This window comes from Neolamprologus brichardi, chromosome 14 (genome assembly GCF_056152115.1).
Source record: "Neolamprologus brichardi isolate AB-2024 chromosome 14, ASM5615211v1, whole genome shotgun sequence".
In the NCBI taxonomy this organism is placed as follows: domain Eukaryota; kingdom Metazoa; phylum Chordata; class Actinopteri; order Cichliformes; family Cichlidae; genus Neolamprologus; species Neolamprologus brichardi.
The window spans coordinates 23,511,880-23,532,500 of record NC_142117.1 but is presented as its reverse complement, the minus strand read 5'-3'; the positions used below and the strand labels follow the sequence as shown (position 1 = coordinate 23,532,500).

General features: G+C 41.4%; 2 protein-coding genes and 1 non-coding gene across 3 annotated transcripts in view; all 3 read left to right on the top strand.

The window, feature by feature from the left end:
• Positions 1–10,777, top strand: part of ppp1r37 (protein phosphatase 1, regulatory subunit 37) — a 52,107-nt gene extending 41,330 nt beyond the window's left edge. Inside the window, exons 9-13 of the mRNA XM_006795386.3 lie at positions 1,559–1,700; positions 1,805–1,971; positions 2,633–4,268; positions 4,384–4,461; positions 6,671–10,777. Coding sequence (XP_006795449.2) covers positions 1,559–1,700; positions 1,805–1,971; positions 2,633–4,268; positions 4,384–4,460 — 2,022 coding nt within the window. The 3' untranslated portion in view covers position 4,461; positions 6,671–10,777. The remainder of the gene's footprint in view (positions 1–1,558; positions 1,701–1,804; positions 1,972–2,632; positions 4,269–4,383; positions 4,462–6,670) is intronic.
• Positions 10,778–13,720: 2,943 nt separating this feature from the next.
• LOC102786479 (uncharacterized) lies at positions 13,721–19,639 on the top strand. The gene is made up of 6 exons (XM_087851521.1): positions 13,721–13,858; positions 15,271–15,882; positions 16,839–17,120; positions 17,230–17,507; positions 18,690–18,877; positions 19,066–19,639. The coding sequence occupies exons 2-6, from the start codon at positions 15,273–15,275 to the stop codon at positions 19,367–19,369; spliced, it is 1,662 nt and encodes a 553-aa protein (XP_087707647.1). The 5' UTR covers positions 13,721–13,858; positions 15,271–15,272; the 3' UTR covers positions 19,370–19,639.
• An 841-nt stretch (positions 19,640–20,480) lies between these two features.
• trnastop-uca (transfer RNA opal suppressor (anticodon UCA)) lies at positions 20,481–20,567 on the top strand. Its single transcript has one exon. It is a non-coding gene; the product is annotated as a tRNA-Sec (tRNA).
• The last annotated feature ends 54 nt before the right edge of the window (positions 20,568–20,621 follow it).

Sequence of the window (20,621 nt, the reverse complement as noted above, 5' to 3'; positions counted from 1 at the left end):
TCATTTTTAACCTATGATGTAGTTTTTGAATTTCATTTTAATAGCCAGCTCCCATCATGTGATACATAAAAGTTACCGTAGCCATAGAGACGCTTCCTTCTAGACCCACGTAACTCGCATCATCAGAATGACAAAATCCAGGTTTCATGCTTTATCAAACTGAGGTTCAATGTTAATGGTCTTTAAAGTGGACGTGTTTGCTATGTGGACAAAAAGGCAACTTGCATTACATGACACTGTTTGATAAGTCCAAAATAAGGATATCTTATTGGAGACAAGTGCTGTTTTCCATTGCATACAGTAGAGTGTGCAGCTCTGTTTAAAGCTTCTTGCACCAGTGGTGTCATTGGCCAACTGGCTACATTTTCTGAAGCCTGGAATTTTGGAACCACAGGAGGTGCAATGGCCCTGATTTGTATATATCACAGTTACTGTATTTGTTACATAGACCCATACCTGTATCTTGTACATAAAGCCATCGGTTTTATTTGATTCTTAGGTTCAGTGTGATTGCATTGTGAGACAACTTTTCAACAAATTGTTATTGTAGGCAGACTTTTTTTTTTTTAGATAAAAACAGGATTTACTTTAAGCTACATGAAAAGGAAATGCAATAATGTAAAATGGGTTAAAAATTTATCATCAAACCTAATGTGGCAGATAACCATGCTTAAACCACACATGTTAATAATTATAAGAGGGATTCACTTATTTTTATAACCTGTGGTGGTCTTTGCCTTTTGATTACTTAAACCAGTATTTCTGAGATTTTCCAATAAATGGTTTTTGTTTTTGTTTGTTTGTTTTGTTCAAACAAAATGTCCTAAAATTTCAATTCTCACAGATAAAAAAAGAACCTTTGATTGTTTTGGCTAATTATTCACAGCCCTGGATTTGACCACAGTTTACTTGGCTGCTAAAATGTTATGAAATGATAATGTTGCCCAAAAATGTAAAAGCAGCACGGCTTGGTGCTCACTCATTTAAATGGGCATTTGACTTTTTAGCACTAGCTAACAGGAATGATCTTAATAAATACTCTTAATGGATGAGTAAATAGTAAGTAATATCAAAACTGCCTACTTGGGGATGAGACCTTTAAAACAAATCTCAATGATACTTAAAGAGAATGACTTTCTGTAAACACATCATGTAGGCATTGAATCCTGCATAAAGTACAACGTTGATTATTTTTTTACATTTCTAAAATTACACTAGATGTACAAAGCTTATTCAAGTTCAAGGTTCTTTATTCATCACATGCGTAGTTATACAAGTATAACACACTGTGAAATGTAACCTGACACGCTCCTAAACTTGTGCAAAAGGGGGGAGAGAGGAAGAACATTATATATTATATACATTACGTGAATGTGCATGTATGTAGCATGTATGCAGCAAGCAGGTGAATTCTGTACATTAAGTGTATTAAATAAGAATAGACAATCTGTACTGTACTTCTGTACTTATTCCTGTACTGTTAAAAAACACAGCAAAACACTGTGATTATGTTATTCATTATTATTTCCACTTGTAATTTAAATATTGTTCCTCTCAGCCATGCACACAGAGTCTGGAGACTCTGAACCTCGGCCATAATTCGGTGGGTAACGAAGGAGTCCACAAGCTGAAAGACGGGCTGATCGCCAACCGCTCTGTGCTCAGGCTGGGCCTTGCTTCCACCAAGCTGTCCTGTGAAGGTAGGAAATTATGTATTTGTTCCTCAGCTGTAGTTTTTTCTGGTGTGTGCGTGTGTGTTGGATTTTTGCGTTTTTGACTGGCCTCCTGTTGTTGTGTGCTCTAGGAGCTGTGGCTGTGGCCGAATTCATTGCTGAGAGCCCCAGACTGCTGCGCCTGGACCTTCGAGAGAATGAGATTAAAACAGGTGGCCTCATGGCCTTGTCTCTTGCCCTGAAGGTTAACACCTCTCTGCTGCGTCTCGACCTTGACCGGGAGCCCAAGAAAGAAACTGTGAGTATGCGAATAAGAAATGGTAAAGTCTAGAGAGGAGAGGAAGGAGATGGTTGAATATAGTCCAGATATTTCTGCAGCATTATCCCATTTCAGCTGTGTACAAATGTGTTTGTTGGGTTGAAATTAGGTGCCTTTGTACTTTGCCAATATTTTCCCTGGATTTGGAAGCCCCCTTAACTTCATAAGGAGAGGAGGTGATGTTTTCAGTGTATATAAAATGACTCATTTTCAGCAATTCCAGTGAGAAGACCAAAACCTAATACAGGTATTTACAGTTTAGGTACAGCTTAGTGTGGCTTGTTGGACGGTGCCAAATACTTCTCCTGTCCAAAAACTGTAAAACAAATTGATGAGCCATGCTGATATTATGATATGATATGTGCACTGCTCTGATAAATACCCAATAGGCAACAGATCTCAGCTGTTAGTTAATCCCCAACAAAAGTACAATCGTCTTTTTTCTGGGGAGAGGTACTTATGATCTTCTCCACCTGTCATGCCAGCACGATGCCATCATTTAAAAAAAAAAAAAAAAAAAGATTGTGTTGTGAAAGAACATACTTCTTGCTAAAACAAATGAAAGAAGTAAGGCCCTGTTACAGTGACTGTTTTGCATATTAGAAATGTGTTTTTTGTTTATTTATTTTTTGTCTCTTAGGTAAAGAGCTTTATTGAGACACAGCGTGCCCTGCTGGCTGAGATCCAGAATGGTTGTAAGAGGAATTTCATCCTTGCTAAAGAAAAAGAGGATAATGAGCAGAAGATGAAGCAGTCTGCCTCTATGGCTGAAATTGCCACAGAGCAAGAGCAAGAAGAGGAGGAGGAGGAGCATGAATCAGCATCAGAGGAGAGAGGTGACGTAGAGGATAAAGACGATGAAACGGCAGGAAATGAAACGCAGACAAGCAGGCAGTCAGGAGCGAGCTCTGACTCAGATGTTCCTCAGACTCATCTGGAGTCTGACTCTGACACTGAGGACGAGGAGGAAAGCGAGGTGGTAACAAAATCTTCCACTTCAAACTCCTCCACTCTCTCAAACCAGAGTGCTACTCATACCCATCCAGGGGTTGCACAGTCTCAACTCAGTGCCTCACATACATCCTCAGCCTCACCGTCCAAAGGGTCAAGCGTAATTTCTGTCACCGTCACAGAATCTGCAGCTCCTCCGGGCACACCTCCATCTCCTGGACGTTGCATATCCGTCTCAAGCCCTGGGAGGGGTCATAAGATTTTCATGGTGACCCGGGTGGAGAGCCCCCCTGAACAGCATCAGCTCCAGTTAAGTGTGCCTGCTGTTCCCAGCCAGTCTGAAGAGCCCTCAAAGACTCCTGCAGACACAACACAGCAGACACAACCCCCGTGTGCAATTCAGACACCTACACAAACCCAACTGACACAGGAGGAAATGAAGGAGAACTCACCTGCTCTTTTGACAGACTCTAAAATGACAGAGCAGAGTCCTTTAGCACTAAATACTCCACAGACCTGCAAACTAGAGCCACAGCCTACAACTGAAAACACAGATCCAAGTCTACAGTCACCAGCCCCGCCTTTAAATTCCTCATCAGACCAGGTAACCGAGAGCCCTAAAAGCCCCCAACCTGAGCCTCTTTGTGTAGAAGGAAACAAAAAGGAAGAGGAGGAGGTGAAAGGTCCTGTAGGAAATGATTGGCAGGTGATACCCCGAGAGCGTGAACAGTCAGAGGAACTGAATCCACCCCAGACTAGCTTACCTACACAGCAGGAACTGTTAACATCTGGACTGCAACAGCTACCAAATGATGTAGTAACTGCGGCAGAGGAGGCCTGCTTACCACACCAAACACAGGAGACACTTCTACAGAAAGAGAAGCAGGAAATATTAGTCAGCTTACCAGAAAATGAAAAACTCAGTTTAGCAGAGACAGAACAGCCAAACCAAGAGGAGCCAAGGCCAAAGCAACAACCAGAGGCACATGAACAGGAAGCAGAGTCTTTCCCCTCTGTCCACACTGATCTGCAGGCACCAGCTGTCACTCAGGGTGGAGCACAGGAGTCAAATCCTCAAACAGGAGATGCAACACAAAGTCCTAACCCCACCTCATCTTGGCCTGAAGCCATCACTCAAATAAATCCACCGGTTGAAAGGGAGGAATCGGCTGACGAGAGCTCTGCAGACGAGGGAGAGAGTTTTGCTGAGGCTCTAGAAGGGGAGGTGGTCGGTGCTGCTCTGCCCAATGGCCTGAAACCTGAGTTCTCCCTCCATCTTCTCGACACTGAAAGCCCCAAGCCTGGCAGCTGTGTGATGGAGCACGGTGAGAATGTGTGAACACTGATGTCATGTTTTTTAAATCAGGTCGCATTCAGTAGATTTTGTTGTTGTTGTTGTGGAAAGGTTGTTTTAAAGTCTCTTATGTGTCACTCGTGTAGTGAGTGTCAGCTGTGGACAGGACCTGGAGGAACTGCTGCTGGAAGCCAGTTTGGAGACTGGGAGAGATGCACCATGAGGTATAGAGCATTTATCACACTATTAATCTGCTGCAGAGTGTGCTTGAAGCAATACTACTTTGTTGCATTATAAGTAAAAAAAAAACAAAAAACATAATTCCTGTTTGTGCTAATCAGCAAATAAACACGAGTCTCTGCCTGCCCTCTAACAGCCCCTCATGTCAGCCTCAGTTACTTTAAACCTAAAGAGCCCAGTCACTTCTGATTGGCCAGATTTCAAAGCTGCCCTTCATGAGACTTCATCCGGCTCTAGTGGCTAGAAAACAAATATTTGTGTACATGTTCGAGCCTTATTCTCTAAAATATGCAACTGATGAAGACCAACCATAACGTGAGAACCCCGTGAGAAACCCAGAAAATGCTACAGAACCTGTTTCTGGAAAGTGTTAAGCTGGCGCTAATATGTAGCACGTTCTATTCACATTCTCCTTCTGGTAGAAAAACAGCATGTAAATGACAGAAAAGGCACTTTGTGTTTTCTGCTTCTGCTCTTTTAATATTTCAGTTTACAGTTCATTTCTCACAACTTAAAACGCAATAAAATGACCAAATGTGCAGATAATGACATTAATGATGCAAAACACAAGTGTCTGCTCTTCATCAGACAATGAAACAGCACAATCTTAAATCTCATATGACCAATAATATCCAATCATAAATCAGATCTTATATAGGGCAAACAATAGATGTTAAATGTCATCATCCATATAGCCTAGAAACAAATGATACATACCGTATTTCCCGGACTACAAAGCGCACCTGAATATTAGCCGCACAAGCTAAAATCAGGGGAAAATCCTGTTTTGTACATACATTAGCCGCACCTGACTAAAAGCCGCAGGTGTTTCAATGTTGACTTATCATATGTAAGAGAATATGCACAAAGGGAATTGTCAGGAAAGAGATGGCTGTTTGGAGACACAACCCTTTTATTAATATTTTGAAAAACAAGTTATGGGTACATATTTGCATAACTCTTTAGGTATATGTACAAGTAGCGGTAATTACAAGTACGAAACATGTACTGTGCTTCATAAATGAGTAACAAATGTAGTACATAACAATAACCTACAGCACACCAGAAAAATAGATTCGGACTACCTTTTAGGCTCAGGTGCAGTGACATGGCTTTAACAAGAAGAACAGTCAGTCATTCACCACCATCTTTCTCATCTTCCTGCGCACTAAAACCACCAAAGTCCTCTTCTCCAGTGTCGGATACGAACAGGCTCAGGATGGCTACGTCATCCACTCTCCGCTTCTCTCCTTCGTTGTCACTTTCAAAACCAAACAAATCCTCCTTGTCAGTGTCAGAGTCGAACACCCTCTGAAGGGCAGTGGCGGTGTCCTCCTCTCCATCATGCAGCAGTCCAGCCCTTCGAAATCCATTGGTGATCATGGATGTTTTCACACTTTTCCACGCTGTCAGATTCCACCGGTGGAGTTGAGCATAACTTGCTTTTTGCAAGTTTATTGCCGCTCGTCATCCACGCCTCCCGCTGAACGCGTAGCGCTACTTTGAAGTTTGTTTTTCGCGCTACTTGTACGGCACTATGTTGCCTGGCGGATGGACATGTGACCAACATACCACTCTTGAACCCCGATACTGTGTGTCTGATCACATGCCCTTCCGCCAGGCAACGTAGTGCCGTACAACAGCAGAACTAACAAAACAAATCGTCTTACGGTATGACAAAAATCATGGACAATCCATAGTAAAGCCGCACCCGACTAAAAGCCGCAGGGTTCAAAGCTTGTGCAAAAAGTAGCGGCTTATAGCCCGACAATTACGGTACTAGTTGAAATGCTTGTATCAAAGAGAAGTGTTAAGCTGTTTTCATGCATGCTCCGCAGCTTTTCAAACACTTGTGTAACAGAGGTGCGGCTCTGTAGTCGGACATTAGCCTGCCAGCTCACTGGTAATAAGTGTGTGTGTGTGGGGGGGGGTGTGTGCTGGATTGTGCTGATATGTGGCCAAGTGCCCGCTACATTGATTACTGGTAGGATTTGGGCCTCAAGTATATCTTGCTCACATTTCCTCCACTGAACCACAAAGAGTAGATTCTGTAGTGCAAATGCATGTGAAATGGACCATTTTCTGGCGTGTACATGAATACAGCTTCATGGTGTGGTTAATGATATATTTAAACGTGGTTCGGATCAAAGTTCAGTTTCTAAAACGTTTATCTCCTCTCTCCTGCTTCCACAGGGACTGTCGGGACAGGTGAAAACAGCATAAGTTGTCTGGCTTTGCTACGTGACTGGTTGCCCTTCAAAGTTTTTGTCATAACCTCCAACACAGCATTCTCATAAAGGACAGAAGACCCAGTGTTACACTCACAGCTCTGTACAGGAAGATACAAACAAATAATGGAAAAGACTTGAAGGACAAGATTTGCCTGTGGAGCTCAGTTGTGACATAAGGAGACCCTCCACATCCACACTACACCCAACCACTGAAACACACATGCATATGCACATTGAATATGCGAAATGAGGGGGAGAGAAATAAAGTTCAACCTGTTGTCACTACATTTTGTCAGCCGCAATCTTTACATGAAGTGTGGGGACAAAAGAGAGAGGATGAAACACTAACCAAAGATGGACCTTTCTCACAGCTCCTTGCGCTCTTCTGTAGGTCTCCACAATGATTAAAAAAAAAAAAGTAATTAAAAGGATTTTTTGTAACATACATACACAAAGACAATAACAGATGATGTGAAGTGACAGAAGACAAAAGAACAGTGGCAGACCCTGCCCATCAGACCTGCTGGCTTAAACACTTGAGGTTGGAGTAGGTTGCTCTTTAAGGCTTTTATATCCACAGAAGCTGAAGTTGTTAACGTGTCTGTTTAAGTGTCAACATTTTCTGTGTGCGTGTCTCCCACTCCCTCCTTTAAACTCTAAGGGACTTCTGCCAAAGTGACCTCTCCTGTTTGTTTTCTCCTCCTGTACTCACTTTGGCCCCTCAGGAATCGGCGTTCCCACCACCGCTCAGACCTTTCAGATCTGACGCGGAGGAGCTGCAACCGTCTCCCGCTCGCTTCTGCTACAATAAAAATGCTTTTTAGAGTTCACCGAGTCGGTGATTTGTTCCCCGCTGAAAAGAAAAGAAAACTTTAGTGAATATCAGAAATGTATACGTCTGATTTTGGTTGATTTATTTCTGGGCGATACGGGGCAAAAATCAGCTTTTCCTTTGATTCTCTGCAGCTCAGTGATTGCTTTATTCGATTGATCTTTGTTGTGTGAAAGTGTAAGGAAAAACAACCTTGTCTCAGTCGTCATCTCCCCTCTCCTTTCCTCCGGTCCCTCAGTCTTCCACTGGTACTTTGTGCCGTCTCTCCCCTATGTTCTCGCTCCTCATCATGTTGCCTTCAGTCTCACCACTTCAGATTCAGTGTTGTTTTGATTTTTTTCCTAAGGCGGCGGGTGTCCAGGTTTTTTGTTTGGCTGCTTTGAGAAATCAATTACTTTATATTTATTTTATGAGCCCTCTGATTTATTTTTGACCCCCACCCCCCCCCATTTTCCTTTCCTTTCTTATGATTAGGGGTTTGCTTTAAAGTTTTTGATGTATATATCATATCACACTAGGGGAAATATTTAGTTTTTCTTTTGTTTTTTGAGGGGCTCTAATAAAAATGCGAGGAAGGGTAAATAAGATTGAATGATTAGAAACGGTAACAGCAAAACAAAGAAGCGGTGGGCATAAGAGGCAACATATTTTAAAGCTGCGCTGCTGTGTGAATCTGTGGCCACAAGGGGGCAGTGATGGCTGTTTCCCCACAGGCCCAAAGGAGATCACAGTCTGAGCAGAATCACGTGCTGATGTCTGTAAAAATCCAACTCCTGACCATAGTTTTTCAGAGCAGGGCAGTTAGACGGTATCTCTGCTTTGATAATTCCTCCCTGAAGCGGATACCGGCAGGTTGGATTTCTTTTCCTGCCGACGGAGCAGCATTCAACCTTCCTGCTCTTCTACACCCAAACGATAGTTTGCTCCCACTGTTTGTAATGCTTTAATTTTAGATTTTTTTTTTTTAAAAGAATAATTTGTTAACTTAATTAAACTGTGCTGGTAATCACAAAGTTATGTATGGCAAAATTTGTTCCTCAAATAAATGCATGTAATAACTAATAATATGACTGAATGTATGTTTCAATGGAAAATACTCCACTTGGAGCTGCACACGAATGCATGAATGACAGAAAGAATGATTTGGATGAAGTTTTGGGTTACAAATAATGTAATAACAGACCAGACTCAATGTGTTGCAGTAATGGCAATTAAAATGGTAATAAGAAGTGCAGCAAGCAGCACTGACATGATCACGGCTCCTCTGAAAGGAGCGAAATGTGCTGTTGCTCTTTTGTTCTTTTTGGCTTGTTTTCCGCACTGCTGAGCGGCTCCTTGCAGGCACGTTAAACCAAAGCCTGTCACTGATAACGATGTTACTTGAACGTCGGATGCTATGTCATTAATGTGTTTTTTGTTTTGTTTTTTTTACACATAGTTTCAAGTTGCATACACACACTTTTCAAGCTTGTCAGGCTGTTCTCAAATTCTGATTAACAACCACCAACACACACACACATCTTTTGCTCTAACTAACAGAAATCGGACTTATACATGAGACATCTCTACATTTGAGTCACTTTAGACCAGTGATACCCAACCTGAGGACGCTCCAAAAATGAACGATCTTAAGACAGTCCTCTGCTTTTTGCTTTGGATGCTTAATTTATTTGTTTTCAGATAAGACGATGATTTTACAGTAGACCAGAGCAACTTATTGAGCAAAGATCCCCATGTTAAGAACTTCACCAGGACTAAAATACTGTGTGACCAAACGCACTGACACATCCATGCATTTTACTCTTTATAGGACATGTTGTTTGGCTGATATAATGAGAGTATATTGTTAGTTTCAGGTCTTCCCATATTATCTCAATCGTAAGAAAAGATTTGAAATTAAGATGTTTTTTGAAAGCTGACTTTATCTTTGTATCAATTGCTCAATACCGCAGTGGTTTATTCATTCGCTTCACAATGGAGAAGGATCCTGGGGAGGAGATACAAATCCCTCTGTGGTGATGTCAAGAAGTGCATCTGGCACCTACATAAATAAATCTATCAAATCAAACGTGCTGCCTGCTGTCGTGACCGATTGTCAATAAGGAAGTTGCTAAAAGTAGCATTACAAAAACTCCATGAAGACATCAATAATTCAGAGGATATTCGTTTAAAATTTTGATAGAACAGTAGCAGTATAATGTCCTCGCAAGTGTATATCAAACCCTTGTAGAGCAAAATTGAGTATTTTGTTCTAAATAACCCAAAATGTGATGTCCACATATGTGGATGCCAGGTCCTAGGAGGTTAAGATCCTTGTTTCTCTCTCCCTCCTGTCCTATGGTCATTTCTATTTCATGCCTTTGAAATTAAGTATAAAACAAAAAGAAGTCATGGCGTTATTATTAAAACACCACAGAGATTCCAGGAGGAGCACTTCCCTCTCCTGAAACTATTCCCCAGTGTGAACCGCCTCACCCCTCTAGGGTGCAGTAGGCTGTCCTGGGGTGAAGGTGTGGAGAACGATGGGAGCTCTGCTCTGTATGTTTTACTATACAAATTCTTGACCACATAAATCCACCCCGCCCAATTATATAAGAATGAGAGAAAACTAGAAGTCTTTAAAACCCTAGCAAGTGGCCGCAAAGTGGTGCAAGTTTCAAGTAAATGTCACAAAGTTTCTTTGTTTTTTGTTTTCAAATTTACATTATGAATCCTGAAATGCTGAAGAAAGTACCAGAAATGGCTCATCTTTGCATTTGAATCACTATTTTTTTGTTTTTCATGTTTGTAAACTTTTACAGTTTACTTTACTTCAACTGCTGTAAGGGGCGATGCTCTGACCACTCAGCTGATTTGTTATTATTAATTCATTTTTAATGGTGTCATTTTGCAGAGGCCAGGCACCAAACTACTCGATTATTTAAGAAGAAAAGAAACATATTTTAATGTCAGCCCTCAAGTTTGGAACCACAGGCCTACATTCATTCAATCTTCAGTTTTCTTCTGTATTCACTGATTGCAACAGTTATCTGTGAGCGACTGCCACAAAACATCCTTCCTGTCATCAGTGCCTGTAATCACCCATCCAAACCTGCCCTGCAGTCAGTGTAGTGTAATCACGTTCGGTGTAGATTTGGAGGATTTTCTTCTCAGTCTGGACTCTTACATCTTGGGACACAAACTGTGTGACACTGTTGCTGCACAGAGTTTTGGTTTTGTTGCATCCGTGGGGAAATTCTCGTTGAAATAAAACATTCCTAATGTTCTGTTGGCCTCCTGCGTTTTCTTCTTTTGTGACTTATCATATGGCTCGAAAAGCACCTGAGGCTTGTTTATCTCCACGCTGGTACGAGTCATGTGATTGTGGACCTCGGGGCAAATGGCTGAAAAGTTCATCAGTGTGAAGTTTTCTTGAATCTCTCCACCGACGTTTAATTTCCTCAAGTAGAAAAAGCTGATAACTGCCCAAAGCAAGGAGCAGGACCAGGTATGTGGTTTAATAAATATTAACTGGACACAGATTTTCTTTTAGTGAAGAACGATTCAAAGGAAATTGCTTTTCATGTGCACACAGGGACGCTGGATTAAACAGAGAGAGGTAAATTCTTGAGACAGCAGCTGCCCACTTGGAAGCTATGACTTTTTTTGACGTACAAGGCCTTTACCGAAATCTAACTAAGAGGAAATAAAAGCATCAATAATATTCTGAGTGTCAGCTATATATCGTAGGGTAGTGATGTTAAAATTCTTTATGTAATTCTTTGGTCAAAATTTGTCTATCACACAGAGCGCATCTGTGTTATTTGGATTTTTACTGTGCTTAGTCTTGTTGTCAAATTCTTTTTACATCGAGGGCCTCATATGGCTCACTTTAATATTAAGTGGGCCAGATCAGTGAGCTTCCCCTTTCTTTCAGTGTTCTCTTAATCAATATTAAAATGAAGTGTGATTTCAAGAGTGCATCTCCGTTTTGGTTTTCTCCTGTTGGCATCCATCCAGGATTTGATTTGTTTATTTAGTCTAAGTTGGCAGATGAGAGGAATTTCTTTGGTCAAGACCACTTCAGAAAAAGCTGGATGTAGTTTTCATGGATATATTTTTGTACTAGCACAGTATTTGTATTATATCCAATGAACTCTCAGATATTACCTAAACCCCTCTAAAAACAACATATTGCACTGGCTACGAAGGCAATACAATGATACCTAAATATTTATTTTTCATCAATAAATAAGATGCAGTTTGATCTGATAATTATACCAAGTTCACCACTGAAATGTATTAATTCTTGAATCTGTATGTTTGAACAAGCTTATTGTTTTAGCTGGCATCTATGGAGTTTGTTGTGAGCTTTGAGCTAAAGCTAAACCAAAACTAGCTGAACTGGATCTAATACTAAAGCATTTACTTAAATATTCCCAACTGAAGTATTTCAGTTGCCATTCAGACTATTTTATTTAGTGAGCATGTAATTGCTGCACATAGGCTAAAAGTGACCCTTTTTTATTTTTCTTTTTTCTTTTGTCTTTTTAGCCATCGCCTGTAGTTATGTACAACTTTCTCCAAAAATCATAGGACTTATGGGACAGCCTTGGATTTTCTCGGGCAACAGGCTCGAAAAGTAGTCAGGAGGGCCAAAAGAAAATCACAGTATTTGATCAGAAACGCACAGAGTGCAGAAATGACTAATGTGATCTCGATTAACTGTTAATGTGAGATCGTTAACGAGGGTGCCTTATCCTTTCTTAAGTAGGATGCCAATGTTTCCCCACCACTAACATGAACTCAACTAGAAATGAATAATTAATCATTTAGACACAGACAGGCACAGGTGTTTTAAAGAACGGCATGTCCTTTAGGGTTGCTTGAGGACTCTTTCATGTTTAAGCAATTATATACAAATATGTGTCAGATTTTTATTTTTAGATTGCTGGAAGAGATAAAACCTCTAGAGGGGCTGCAGGGTCCGTGTAAAGATTTTAAGCTTTGACTCACTGATTCACAGTCCCAGAATAAAAAAAAAACAGAGGTGGGGGAAATTGGTATAACAGTCAATACTTCAAACTTTATGGCTCCCTCTTTCTGTTTCGGGACAGCGACAAGTGATCAAATGCTTCCTCGCTGGGTCTTTCCTTGGGTTTAGCTGTGCCTCAGGAATGTGCTGGCATGCTGGTGAAACAGTAGGGATTTATCTGTGGTGTCAGCCCCTATCTGGCCTGTTGATCCACAGTCCAGTGGACTGAAACAACCCCCCTCACGCTGACACTAAGGAGCAGGGGCCGATGGGACTGCAGCGTCATAGTGGGATCATGAGAGGGGGACAGAGAGGGTGCAGCACATCCACCGAGCTCACAGGGGCTAAGGAATTTTTTTTTTAAAAAGGAAAGATTTTAAAACGATTCTTGATTAAACTTAAATTACTGCAAATACACTAAAGTACTCCCCTTCTTACGGAGAAAACTCTTATGTGTGATCTGAACATTGACTTTTTGTTGACCCTTCTGCCTGTAGAACAAAGCATTAGGAATTCACTCATCAAATTTTGGGCCATTGACACAAACTGAGCTGGCAAACATACAGCCTCACATGAGCTTAGATTTGACATCGAAGCATGAACGTTTCTCCCCACAAATGTGCTGTAGATCGTATGTAGATATATAGAATAAACATAAGAATATGCGAATCCCAGTAAACATGATATTTCTGCCTCCTTTGATAAATATTTCGAGAAATAGACGATGAAATAATCAGTACATATACTGCAAATACTTGAATGAATATCTGAATGAATATTTTATTACCAGTATGGGGCTTAGAGAGTGTTTAGTATTTAGCTTATTCCAAATTATAATAGAGTGTTATACTCTGATTCCCACTATAATTAGACAGGCCAGCTGAAGGCAGCAAGTCCATTGGTAATGGAGCTATAATATTGACTGGATGCCAGTATCCTAAATAGTATAAGGCAGAGCTGAGAAGGTCTCACCTCATGATGCCATTATATAATCCTGACAACACAATCGGGGTTTAATTAGTGCAAATAAGCTTCACTTGATCTGCTTGGAGGGTATCTGAAGAGTGGGTGGGCCGTGTGAACGTATTTTCAACGTGTTTTCTCCCACCAACGAGGGATGATCCCACCCACACCCTCCCCTGCTCACATGACTGTGATTACAGCAGAGGAGGAGTGTGGTGGGACAGAGAGAGTGAGAGATGGTGAGCACCATGAATGACACTTTTCAGCTTCAGCTGCACAGATCACATCCAGGAGTCCAACTTACCTTTTAGTGCCGGCTGAGGGACGTCCACTTTTCTGGGGTAAATGAACTTAAGAATATATGACATGCTGTGGAAAGTTTGTCGTAGGTTTCATGATTGAAACGTGTTCTTGATTGAAAAGTTGTTTCTAATAAACCAAGACTGCTGCAATTATAAAAAAAAGTCATCTTTAGCTCAAGATTTTAATCGCAAGAGAAATAAAAGGCTTTAAATGACTTTTAAAGTACCAAACAAAAAGTCCTCAAAAGGTACAATGCTTCATTTCATGTATAAGAGTTCTACTTATTCAATCATCAGTGCGCGTATGCTGAGAAGTCATGAGTGCACCAGACGGCACAGAGGCATGTGGTGAATTGTGTGAATTGTGTGGGCTCATGCAGCTGACATCCTGACCTTGAGTGTAACAGATGCTTTTGCAACATCGCAACACAAAGTGTAGCTCTTTGAGTTTGTTTCTTCAGGCAAGGACAAAACTTAATCTGACTTCAGGGACAGTCTTCAGCTCTTAACTCTGAAATGTTCATTTTTGTGAAACATTTGACCCGTTTATAGCTCCTGCGGTGGATGATGAACTCCCCAGGGTGTAACCTGCCTGTTGATCTATGATAGGCGAAAAATATGCTCCAGCTCTCCCATGGCCCTGAACTGGATCAGCAGTTGAAAAAATCAGTGAATGGATGGATTTCAATAGTTTGTGCGTTATTGAAGTTTTTTGTTTTTTTTTATGAATTTCACTCTCTCACTCCTTTTTTTCTTGACTTTAAAATAATAACACATTCAACCATTGGATGCATAAATGGTTTGCATACATGTTGTTAAGAAAGAAGTTTTTCAAAAGACTCTAACCAGGCCTGTGAGAAAGTACATACATCTCATCCCTGTGACTTTATCCTCTCACATTATTTGCTTCAGTTCGCTGAGATTTGTGGGCTCCCTTGAAAGTCTTACCACAGCCTTTCAGTCAGAGGTTCTGACTTTGACCTGGTCATTACAACACCTTGGCTCTTTTGGCATTCTGTTGTAGCTTTCCTGCTTAGCTTGGGATCACTGTCCCGTTGCATGATCCCATTTCAGCCGAGCTTTAGCTGTCGGACAGATGGCCTCAGATTTGACTGTAAGATATTTTTGCATACAGAAGAGTTCATGTTGCATGGCTGCAAGGTGCACAGGCCCTGCGGCTGCAAAACAAATCCAAATCCTTACACTCCCACCACCGTGCTTGGTAGCTGCTATCAGGTGTTAGTGCTAACATGCTGTTTATTCAAAAAACATCTCCACTTAGGTTGAGCTATAAATGGTCATCACTTATTATTTATTATTATGCCAGAACATGAGGCTATAGTCACCTGTTCATTTGTTATGTGACTATGGCCCTTCATGTTAGACCTCAGTGCAAACAGTGGGGTCTCAGATTCAGAGTGTTTTGAATGTTTCTGTACTCTTAATTGCAGGAATGAGGGTGTTACACTGGTCCATGCTGGGAGTGACCATTCTGCTGCTGATGTGCGAGATCGCCATCAGTCAGCTGTGTAAGTCCCTCATCACCCTGGTGGATGGTTTCCACACGCTCTTCATCCTCATGCACCTGGCTCTTCCTCTTCCTCAGACTGCAGGCACAATTAAAACATCGCTCTCCTCTTTGGAGCCCTCTACTTCTCCACATGCTTCCTCCATTGAACCTCCAGCTGGTAGCCAGACAGTCACTGCTCAGCCTAACCATGAGACACCATCAGTGGTCAACCCTCATCAGCCCGTCTCCCCAAAGATTTCCCCTGCAGCTCTAAACTGCGGTCTGTCTTACCACAACAGCAGGGTTCAGGTTGTGAGGGTTTTCATTTCTACCCTCCTACTGGTCTCCTTATGTATTTCATACTTCATGGAAATTATCCACTTTTTCCTGAAGCCACACCCAGTGCATCAACCCCAGCTGCTTGTGGTGGTTGGAGTAGTCAGCACGCTCTATAAGATGCTTGTGTTCGGGCTGAGCTGTGATCGTCTGCGACATAAGAAGACCGGGGTGGGCGAGGAAGAGACTGGATCTCACCTACTAGTTAACCAAAAAGGTAACACACAAAAAATAATGAAAGAAGGTAATGGGCTATTTTATTTATCTGCACACAACTCTTCGGCTCATTGTACCATCAGGGATGGTAAGCATTGATCCAATCCTGCAGATTTACAGCTTCAAACCGCAGACCTGAGATCTGTTTTTTTAGTCAGTCTTGTTTTTTCTTATATTCTTTTCTTATATATTTTACACTCACATACATATTAATATCCGTACTCTGCTGCAAGCACAGATGCCCTGCCCACTTACTTAAAATGAAGAAGAAATAAGAGGTTGGACATGGCTAAGTTCCCATTCACGCTAAATGTGGCTGCTTACAAATGACACAGTAGATTACAACACATTTCACTTTACTTCAGCAGATAAAGAGATATGTTGGTGCACCCTTGGTTGCTAGAATTAGTTGCATTTGTAACATCTTGGTAAGGCTGCCACAATAGTTGATTTTCAAAAGTAAATAATTACGGGGTGATCATGGCTCAAGAGTTGGGAGTACGCCTTGTAATTGGAAGGTTGCCAGTTCGAGCCCCGGCTCCGACAGTCTCGATCGTTGTGTCCTTGGGCAAGGCACTTCACTCGTTGCCTACTGGTGGTGGTCAGAGGGCCCGGCGGCGCCAGTGTTCGGCAGCCTCGCCTCTGTCAGTACGCCCCAGGGTGGCTGCAATGTAGCTTGCCATCACCTGTGTGTGTGAATGGGTGGATGACTGGATGTGTAAAGCGCTTTGGGATCCTTAGGGACTAGTAAAGCGCTATACAAATACAGGCCATTTATCAATTTATAGAAGAGTAGAAAGCTTTTTTTTAATGGCTAGATTAGGCCAAGTGCATGTAGACTTTGGGAATGGATTATTAGCTATGTACTCTAATGTAGCTATGCAGTGTATATTCAGCTGTAAGGAAGATCAAATGGTGTCCATGTTTGCTTTTCATTCGTGTGTTCCACTCCCACAGTCCTGGCTGAGGAGCAATCCATGGGCCAAGAGGAATTCGAAGACATGAGTGTATCAAAAGTTGAGTCTGCTATGCACGATATGCTCCACAGCAAGGCACTCGTCCTCTGCAATCCGGTAACCTCCAGCATCCCTGACACTGACGCCCAAAGTCAGCAACAACAGCCAGAAGTTCACCTGCCTGAATTTAAAGTAGCGAGCAGTGCTGAAGATTCAAAGGCTTGTAAGGGTCAGAGTGATTTCACAGAGAATCCTGAACACAACACCTGCACGGGACATCATGGTAACACTTCAGCTCTGTAGACTGTCCACTTTTTTTCTGCTCAGGTTCCTGTGTATTAGCCCAAACAACAGTTTCAAAGCATGTGTTTTGCTCTTTTCTCTTATTTCAGAGAGTCAAAATGCATCTAAAACCTCTGACGTCTGCAAGTCATTACCTCACACTGAGAATCCGGTTCCAACCAACCGCTGGCCCATCAGACTCATGTCATTGATCTTTGTCACTCAGGGAGTTTTTACGTCTCTTCTGGGCCTGATCAACAGTCTGGTGATGCTACTGATCCTCCCGGAGGTCATCGACAGCTCTGGTGCCTGCTGCCTCCTGGTTTACCTGGATCCTGGCCTCTCTCTGCTGGCTGTCATTACGCTGATTGCCACCTCTGCACCGCAGGTCACACTCTGTGTGTTTATGTCATGCTAAACTACACACTTAAAGTTGTAATCATTTGAAAGGTCTGGAGACAGGCCTCTAGTCTGCATCCAGAATAGATGCACGACAGAATGAGTTCATCTCAAGCAGAGTATCTTTCTATAATCTACTTAGTTAACTGGCAGCAGAGCAACTGATTTTACAAATAAAATTATATTGCAGGAAAACTATGAAGAGGTTAAACACATAATTCAGACTGAAAACAACACAACTGTAAATCCACACTATGAGAGTGTGTGAGAGGAAAAGCAGTGTACAGTAGTTTATTATAAGTACAGTTAGAATATGCTTGTGCTTTAAGCACTTTGGTCAGTAAGACTGGTATAGACTTAGTGCATTAGTAAGTTTTAGCCAATTTGAAGTCAGGAAGGAAATAATGCAGTTATGGACAAGAGATTCTGGTGGATTAAAATCAAGTATTTGAATAAATTAATGTGTAAAATACAGTTTTTTACATTAATTTGGTGGTTTAAATGTCTGCAAGCAAGTAAGGAATAGATATAAAAACATAATTCAAATGTAGGCTTAATAAATGCGATATAAGGTCAGCAGACACAAATAGTTGCTCTATTTCAGAGTCAGATATTCATGTTTATAGAACAATAAAATTGGTTGCAGCCAACAGGGGGAAAAAAACTACATTTGTATGTAAGAGTCTTTATTAATTTTCATTTTTACTGATTTTTCTTTACTGCTTTTCATCAGAAAAAACTCAATTTAGGTGCTTTTTTTGTGAAAAAACAAACACAAATAAACAAAAACAAACTTTAGACCATCCTGGTTCTCTGTGCAAAGGTCTGACTGAATGTCAATTATTGACATTTGTATCGATTTTCTTTATGTGCCATATCCATGTATATGTATGAATATATATACATATATACATGTATGTATATATATTTTGATAGAGGGCAGTCCACAGGATTTACAATAAGGTTATATATGATATATATAATAATATTATAGGTTTGCAGCTATTTCCCTTTTCCATATTCTCTGACATCGTTCATGAGAGATATGTTTGACATATTATAGGTCAACAAGTAATTTACAACACTTCAAATGCTGCCAATCACTTTCTGGCACTTCCAAAGTCTGTTTCATAGTACAGGCCTCTGTTTTCACTCTTGCTTCCCTCTGTAGTTGTGCAGGTATGGACTGCTGCTACAACAAGCCACACCACCACATATTTGTGTTACTGATCTTGGGCGGAGGATTGCATGCTTGCCTGGAGTGCAGGCTGTGCACGACCTTCACGTCTGGCAGTTAACTGAATCCCTCGTTGTGGCCTCTGTTCATGTGCACTGCTACACGGGATTTCCAGCACACAGGTGAGACAAATAGGTTTCTGTTCTTTGGTGGTGTTCTGACAGTCAGCACTGAGTATTTTGAGACTGGTGGTCAAAATGTCTCACAGTCTCACTTTAACTGTCACTGCTCAGTGGCTATCATAAATATGATCTGTCTAAATTCAAAATGCGACATTTTATTGATGCAGGTTCATTTCACATGTATGCAGGTGTGCTGAAATGATGTCGGGAGTCACTAAAGTGCTGCGAAGTGCAGGTGTGAGCTGCTGCACTGTTCAACCAGAGTTTGATTCCGCCTCATTAGGCAGCGAGGACGGAGCTTCTCCTGTTATCCACAGAGAGGACCCCTCACCACCACCTCCCCTGGCGTGCAGTCTTTCCTGCGGAAAGGCCTGTGCCAGGAGTATGTGCTGTTCTCCTCCAGAGGAGGCGATCCAGAGCCTCCTGGCGCCACCGAGTGGAGAAACAAAGGAAGAGCCTCAGACTTTGATCATTGAGAACACTTTTCTCTGACAATAACCAAAGAATAACCACGGAGGAAAGAAATTAATCATCACACTCATTTCAAAACGGAGAGGGGAAGATGGTGAAATGTGGGGAAATAAAATGACCCGAATAAGCTCAATATCAGTCTCGAGTTTTGTGGTGCTACTCCGAGAAATTTTATGCAGTGTGTAGTAAAATGGTTTAGATTTTTTTTGTAATCCCTTATGTCGCCATACTTGTGCCTGAAAACTCTGTTAGTGTTTCCAAGTTGTACAATAAAAGAAATATTCATTCTAATATGTCCTGTTTTTTTTAAACAGGAGTAATAAGTAATAAAAATGATTCACTGCTCCAGATTGTTCACTCCAAATATCATTCTACGATTAAAATTTGGCTACAGCTATAACTCATCCTGAAATGCTATATTTGCAACATTACATGAGTTTGATACTGTGTGGAAAAGTTGGAGTTAATCTAAAATACAATAACAAACATTTATGTGTATATTTCCTGTAAGTGTAAACCATGTGAGTCCTTCTTGTCCCTGCTAAACATCTTCGTGATCTTGAAAATTATCTTGTGTTTACGTCGAAGTCCCATGAAGCAAGAAGAGAAGAGCAGGAGGTGAGTTCAGCTATGTGTGAGATGTGCCTGAGATGCCTGTAGAAACCGTTTACAGCTGTTAAAACCGCTTTACATCATCTGATCAATAGGCTTTATGCGCTTCTCTTTTTTAGTCTTTTATTTATAATTTGAATGCTATATAATGATATACTACACACCACAACACACCCAAAGGCAATACAGCCATAATCAGCTGTCGGCTGTTTGGATTCTGTTGTAGCGGTGATCATGCAGCTTACCTTTGAGAAATCCGTGTGTCTCCTCCTTTATATTTTCAGACAGCCAATCAAAGCACGTTTGCTTTGCATAACAGCGCAGACTTGATTACATGTCTTTTCTTCAGTGATGTATTCGCACAAGAAAGATTAGATTATCTGTCTTGCAGTAGACGGTCGTTTTTGTGACCTATCTTTGATTAAAGCACGCTTAAAACAGTCACTATATGTAGCACCGTGAGTCAGATGAATATTAATGGTATGGGGTATTTATACGCGTAAGGAGACTGTCAGTAAGTGCCCGGATGAGCCTCGGTGGTCCGGGGTGCAGGCTTCAAACCTGTAGCTGCTTAGCGGCAGAGTGGTTCAATTCCACCTTTCGGGCGTAACGGCGAAAAACAGTTTTGAAATGATGAGTAATTGAGCGATTAATGATTTGT